At 45.9% G+C, this 7,500-nt stretch overlaps 1 protein-coding gene across 1 annotated transcript in view; it reads left to right on the top strand.

Moving 5' to 3' along the window:
• LOC143296569 (adipocyte plasma membrane-associated protein-like) overlaps positions 1–7,286 on the top strand; it is a 31,592-nt gene extending 24,306 nt beyond the window's left edge. Inside the window, exons 8-12 of the mRNA XM_076608593.1 lie at positions 250–478; positions 1,909–2,186; positions 2,219–2,272; positions 4,312–4,432; positions 5,110–7,286. Coding sequence (XP_076464708.1) covers positions 250–478; positions 1,909–2,186; positions 2,219–2,272; positions 4,312–4,432; positions 5,110–5,399 — 972 coding nt within the window. The 3' untranslated portion in view covers positions 5,400–7,286. The remainder of the gene's footprint in view (positions 1–249; positions 479–1,908; positions 2,187–2,218; positions 2,273–4,311; positions 4,433–5,109) is intronic.
• Positions 7,287–7,500: the final 214 nt, after the last annotated feature.

The raw sequence follows: 7,500 nt of genomic DNA, 5'->3' as shown, positions 1-7,500 counted from the left end.
ACAAGAAATATCTATCTATCTATATATCTATCTATCTGTCTATGTAACTACGTATCTATCTATCTATCGATCTACGTAGATATAGATAGATAGATAGATAGATCCCATAGCCTTCCAAGGTGATCATAGAAAAAAACAAAAAAACCACGAACACAACTGACTAATCATCATACATGTGAACCCCCACCCCCTCCCCTTCTCCCCCTCCCCCTGCCCCCTGCCCCCTCCTCCCCTTGCTCCCTCACCCAGCTGCCCAAGGATGTGGCCATGTCCCGGGCCCCCAAGTACGGCCTGGTGGTGGAGCTGAATGAGGACGGCAAGATCATCCGCAGCCTGCACGACCCCTTCGGCTCCGTCTTCCCCTCCGTCAGTGAGGTGCAAGAGTTCCAGGGCAAGCTCTATCTGGGCTCCTACGACCGCAACTTTATCGGGGTCCTCAGCCTCAACTCCCTGCCGCCGCCCGTGAAACCTGGCACTGGTAAGGTAGCCTGGTCCGGTTTTTGACTCACTTGTGTAAATAAAGTGAGTCTATGTTTTAACCCGGTGTTCGGTAGTCTGTGTGTGTGTGTGTGTGTGTCTGTGTGTCTCTGTGTGTCCGTGGTAAACTTTAACATTGACATTTTCTCTGCAAATACTTTGTCAGTTGACACCAAATTAGGCATGAAAATAGGAAAAATTCAGTTCTTTCCAGTCATCTTGTTTAAAACAATATTGCACCTCTGGGATGGGCACAAAAAAATTTAAAAAATGAAGCCTAATTATATGCAAACTGCATTTACTGTTATATTTATATTTTTTGTATTCTCTAAACTTGGCACTTTGATCTGATATTCTGACCCAACAACAAGAGCAGTCATTATTATCATTTTTTTGTTCAAACAGGAACTTCTTTCGCTAAGCATGGAAGTTTTATTTATCTTGCAAACGTTTTGGTGCAGATAGTAAAGAAGGGAAATTACTCTGTAATTAATGCTAGGGGACTTAGTTTGCTTTAAACTGATCTTTCTCATCTTAAACATTACATTATGTTGTTGCTGGGTTTGTTTGTGTGGGGTTTTTTTTGTGTTGTTGTTGTTTTTTCTTTCTTTTCTTTTCTTTTTCAAAAATACTTTTTTTCATTCTTTTTTTTTCTTTTTTTTTTTTTACAAAGCATAAAACTGAATACTAAACAATACAGATACAATGCATCACATTAAAGTAATGCATGGATAAGATAAAGAAGTGTGATAAGACACAGAGCATAATTCTATAGAAAGATACAGGATATGAATATTGCACATTCTGCACTCTTTCCTTCATTATTGCAAACTGCACGAACGACAGAGGAGAAACAAAACACACAAAAAAAAGCAACAACAACAACGACAGTATATAAAAGACGGACAAAGACAGACTACAAAGAACCAAAACAAAATGAATAAATAATAACAACAACAACAACAACAACAACAACAACACACACACACACACACACACACACACACACACACACACACACACACACACACACACACACACACACACACACACACACACACACACACACAGAGAAACGCACACACTCCCACACACGCACATTCACACTTAATTATATCCGAGGCTCCTATTCTAAACCTTACAAGCACATCTCTTATGTGTTTATTTTTAACTGCTGTGAAGTAAGATTCCAGTGATATGGATGATGAGAGAGAAAGAAAGAAAGAGAGAAAGAAAGAAAGAGAGAGAGAAAGAGAGAGAGTGTGTGTGTGTGTGTCTGTCTGTCTGTCTGTGTCTGTGTCTCTGTGTGTGTCTGTGTCTGCGTCTGTGTCTGTGTGTCTGTGTCTGCGTCTGTGTGTGCATAGTTTCATTTGGTTTCAGAAAATAACAACATTTTTTCGTCTTCTCTCTCACGTCCAAATCCGACAACAGGTCACACTCCGACCCAACCCCCACCAACCCACAACCATAGACCCATCCCGACGAACCCCAGACCCAACCCCAACAACAACCACAACCATAGACCCAACCCAAACCCAAACCCAAACCCAAACCAGACCCCAAACCCAAACCGAACCCCAGCTCCATCCCGAACCCGAACCCGAACTCGAACCCGAACCCGAACCCGCAGCCCAAGCCCAGCGCTCCGAATCCCAAGCCGAACATCCCTTCGCCCAGCGCCTTGCTGGGAGACGAGAGGACGCCTCTGGGTCAGATGCTGGCTCAGATGAACAGGCACATGGACAAGTTGAACGGGGAGGAGTTACGGGACATGGTTCTGGTACTGCTGAAGCAGGTGAGTCCCCCCCCCCCCCACCCCCCACTCCCAACACTCCACCCTCTCAAATGACACAGAGAAGAAGGGAGATGATTCTTTTAAGCTGTGATAATCACTCTTCTGCTCACTTTCGTTGCAGCGTTTCAGACTCTCTCTCTCTCTCTCTCTCTCTCTCTCTCTCTCTCTCTCTGTATATACATACATACGTACATATATAAATGAATCTCTCTCTCTCTCTCTCTCTCTCTCTCTCTCTGTATATATATATATGTATATATATATATATGTATATATGTATATGTATATATATTGTGTGTGTGTGTGTCTTCTCTCTCTCTCTCTCCCCTTTTTCTCTCTTTCCCTCTCTCTCTCTCTCCCTCTCTCACTCTCTTTTTGTCCCTCTCTTTCTTAATGCATTCAGACTTATAGTCTCTTAACTCACTCAGTACGGCCAGTCCTCTCTTCTCCTCTACACAGACCCCTCGGATGTCCAGTGGGTGTCTGAATGGCCCAACCTTTAGCTTCCGTCGTCAGATTTGTGGTATTCTTTGTCAACATTCACCTCTTCAGTGTAAGAGCCTTCCGCTTGTTATATTTTGATGGTGGTAATTGGGGAGAAACGCTGTTAACGTCGTCTCTTTCGCCGTTCGTATGGAAAGAGTTAAATGAATATGTTTTTATGTTTGTATCGTTAGCATGATCAGCAACACGACCACAATCTAGTTATGTTCTCTTTGGAGATTACAATAACGTTGACTTGGTTTGTGTTTGTATCGCGAGTATGAGCAACAACGCGACCAGAAGTTAAGTTCTCTTTGGAGATGATAATAAAGTTGACATAATAGTGTCTGTATCTCTTGGGCCTGGTTAACGCCGGGATATCATTATGACAGGAAGCGAAGAGTACAGCCTTGTCACGCAGTCCCAAACCAAAATGGACCTCCATAGCAACATCGTCATCATCGTCGTCATCCTCCTCCTCCTTCATCGTCATCAATATAAACAAAATAGTCTCAGAGTCTGTGGCCTTTCATGCCCTGCTCTCATGGTGACCTCAGTTTCGATACCCTTCCACTTCCGTGCTTGGGGTGAGTCCTATAAATGTCGTCAGTGTCGGCAGATTCATGGGGGGCTATTGTTTGAAGGACGTGGTGGCGGTCTCCACTCTGAGAGGGACGCTCACTCAGTCTGGCTCCGCGACTAAGCCATTATTGTCGTTAGTAGGGGGCTTAGTAGGTGGTGTCCTAAGTACGTTAAAACAGAATAGGCACCACTGAACACCACCGAAGTGACTCAGCAGCAGTGCAGGGTCTCCTCTGGTGTGTGGCCTCCTGGCGACCTAACATCGATGGTTCCCTGTGGACTGCCGACGCTGGAACTGCGACGGACGAAACCCGGGTGTGGCCGTGTATGGGGGAATCTAAATGAGCGGCGTGGGAGTAATGCCACTGAAACGGTGCAGATGATGGGGCAGCAAAAAAAAAAAAAAAAAAAAGGTTGATATAATTATTTTTATCATGTTTGTAGCGTGAGCATAACAACTAGACCAGAAGTTAAGCTCTCTTTGGAGATGATAATAAAGTTATTACTTGACTTATGCTTGTATCGTGGACGGGCGCAATAGCCGAATGGTTAAAGCGTCGGACTGTCAATCTGAGGGTCCCGGGTTCGAATCACGGTGACGGCGCCTGGTGGGTAAAGGGTGGAGATTTTTACGATCTCCCAGGTCAACATATGAGCAGACATGCTAGTGCCTGAGCCTCCTTCGTGTGTATACGCAAGCAGAAGATCAAATACGCACGTTAAAGATCCTGTAATCCATGTCAGCGTTCGGTGGGTTATGGAAACAAGAACATACCAGCTTGCACACCCCACTTGACTTATATTTGTATCATGAGCACGATCAACGCGACGAAAAGTTGAAAGCTCTCTTCGGAGATGATGAAAAAGTTGATAATTGACTTGACTTGACTTGACTTGACGTGACGTGACGTGACGTGTTTCCCACCCCATCCCCCCACCCCACCCATCCACCCACTCCCCCTTCCCACCCACAGGTGATCGAGACGAAGAAGGAAGCCAGCAAGACGCTGCAGAGAGCGGTACGCCTCAAGTCTGACACCAGCAAGCTGAAGACCATGCTGGGACTGAGTGACGGCCCTGCTGTCCCTTCCCCTGGTCAGTGTTTCTGGTCATCCAGTTCAGTCCGTCTGTTAACTAAGAGTGTGTGTGTCTGTGTGTGTGTGTGTGTGTGTGTGTGTGTAAATAAAGAAAGAAAGAAGGAAAGAAGGTTGAGTTTCAGTTTCCATTTCTCAAGGAGCCGTCACAGAGTTCGGGCAAATCCATACACGCTACACCACCACCACCACCACCACCACCACCTCTGTCAGGCAGAGCCTGACTGACTAGCAACTCAATAACCCAACGTGCTTAGTCAGGCCTTGAGTGCACGCATAGGCAAAAAATTATATCAGCGTACCTATCAGAGTGGATTTCTGGGTATGAGGGTGGGTGTACATAGGTGGTGTGTTTGGGTGGGGGGGGGAGTGGGTGTCGGAGGGGTGCGTGTGTATGTGAGTGTGTGCGTTTTGTGTGTGTGTGTGTGTGTGTGTGTAAGTGTATGCCTGTGGTGTGTGCGTGAATGTATGCATGCGCGTGTGTGTATATGTGCATGTAGGTGTGCGCGTGCGTGATTATGCCTCTGTTGTTGATAGTTTTGTTGTGGCAGTGTGTGATGATGAAGGCTTTAGTTTTGTGTCCATCTGATGTGGCGTAGTTTTGGTTTCTTTGCTTTGTTTAGAAATCGCTCTCGCTCTCTCTCAGCCTCTAAGTTGGTTCTCTCACACACTTAACAGGAAGCAGCAGAACAGACAACACAGGAACCGGAAATAGCGGCGCCACTGCAGGAAGCGGTGGAACCGGAACACAGAGCGAAAGTACCACGCCTTCAACAACCACCACGACCGTCACAGAAACCACCTCAGATTCTGGCAGCACCGGCACGGCTGCAAGTGCTGGAACCACACCACAGTCTACTCCGGCGTCTGGTGGTGGTGGCGGCGGTGGTGGTGCTGGGGTGTTCCCAACCACTCCTACTTTCGGTAGCGGATGCGTTTCAGGGAGTTTGTCCTGTGGCGTGTACTAACACACACACACACACACACACACACACACACACACACATGCATGCACGCACGCATGCATGCACACACACACACGCGCGCGCACACACACACACACACACACACACACACACACACATTTATACACACACGCTAAGACACTCTGTTGGACGTCTAGCTATTGTGCGAAAACATGTAAAGATGGGGTTGAAGACTTTCATTTGTGTTCTTTATCGCCGTTGAAATTTTCCTTTACTAAGAATCGAAAAGTTTCAACTTGCATGTATATTTCGGTGGTCTCTCACCACCTTCAACAGCAAAGCCTATGCAAGAAAGTGATGGTTTGGACAGGCTGTGAGTGAACTAACTTCACGACTGCATTAGTTAATTAATCAAGGTTACCTGGTCTTCAGACGCCCGACCGCAACAGACTGTCATTAATTGGAGGGACTTTAAGTCCAGTGTCCCTGTCGAGGCCAGGCTTTCTTGATTTCAAATAATATATTTGTATTTGTATTTCTTTTATCACAACAGATTTCTCTGTATGAAATTCGGGCTGCTCTCCCCAGGGAGAGCGCGTCGCTATACTACAGCGCCACCCATTTTTTTGTATTTGTTCCTGCGTGCAGTTTTGTTTTTCCTATCGAAGTGGATTTTTCTACAGAATGTTGCCAGGGACAACCCTTTTTTTGCCGTGGGTTCTTTTACGTGTGCTAAGTGCATAATGCACACGGGACCTCGGTTTATCGTCTCATCCGAATGACTACCGTCCAGACCACCACTCAAGGTCTAGTGGAGGGGGAGAAAATATCGGCGGCTGAGCCGTGATTCGAACCAGCGCATTCAGATTCTCTCGTTTCTTAGGCGGACACGTTACCTCTAGGCCATCACTCTACTCACTATACAAGTGAGTTGAAACTTTCGATTCTGAGTGAAGGACAGTCATGGGTCGGACAAGCTGTGAGCGAACTAAGTTCACGACTGCATTGATTAAGACTGCATGGCCACAGACCCCAGTCGCAACAGACAGTGACATGAATTGGAGGGAGTTCCAGGCCAGTGGCCCCGTTGAGAGGCCAGGCTTTCGTGTCTGGAAAAAGTATGCAAGTGGGCTGAAACTTTCTGTTGTGAGAAAGGGACAGTCATGGGTTGGACATGGCTGTGAGTGAACTGAGTTCACGACTGCATTAATTTTGGCTGTCTGGACACGGACACCCTTCCGCAAACAGACTGTCATAAATTGTAGGGGGAGGTCCAGGCCAGTGTCCCTGTCGCAACCAGGCTTTTTTTTTTTTTTTGTCTGGAAATGATAACACAAGTGAGTTGAAAATTTCTATTCTGAGTAAGGAAATGACAGTTATGGGTTGGACAGACTGTGAGTGAAATAAGTTCACGACTGCATTGTTTAAAGTTGCCTGGCCACAGGTGCCATTGTGTTGCAACAACCTGTCATGAATTGGAGGGCGCTCAATGCCAGTGCCCCTATTGACCCAGGCTTTCTTATCTTGAAATTTTCAAGTAAGTTGAAATGTTCTATTCTGGGTGAAGGACAGTCAATGGTTGGACATGGCTGTGGGTGAAACAAGTTCATGACTGCATTATTTAAAGTTGCCCAGCCGGCCACAGGTTCCCAGCCGTTGGTGAATTTTGTTTAATGTCCAGTAACACATACTGGTGATGCAGACATTTTGTTAAAGTGTCGGTTTTTATATTTGAGTGTTATCGTATATGAAATGAGGGTAAGGGGGATAAATGGTGAGTTGGGGGAAGCCGGGAAAATGGACGGTGGAATTTTAAATAGATATTTAAGTACAGTTATAGAAAAATACTAAATGGACTTCGTAAAAGAGAAGCCGCTATTCTAACAAGTGAAACAACTGGCAAGGAATGCATCAAGTCAAAAACATCAACGGTCCCCCCCCCCCGCCCCCCAACCCCACCCCCCACCCCCCAATCACTTGTGATGAAACACTTTCGTCGCAGGAAATGCTTCATCAATTCACAGTCAAAAATTATATGCTCAACTGTCACATTACTGAAGGATATGCACTTGCCTTTAGAGCAATATCTAGTCCGTAATGAATTAGATTACAGTCTGAAAATTAACCTGAGAACTGGTCTGCG

The sequence above is a fragment of the Babylonia areolata genome, chromosome 21, assembly GCF_041734735.1.
Source record: "Babylonia areolata isolate BAREFJ2019XMU chromosome 21, ASM4173473v1, whole genome shotgun sequence".
Lineage (NCBI taxonomy): Eukaryota > Metazoa > Mollusca > Gastropoda > Neogastropoda > Buccinidae > Babylonia > Babylonia areolata.
This window is presented reverse-complemented; position numbering and strand designations above follow the sequence as displayed.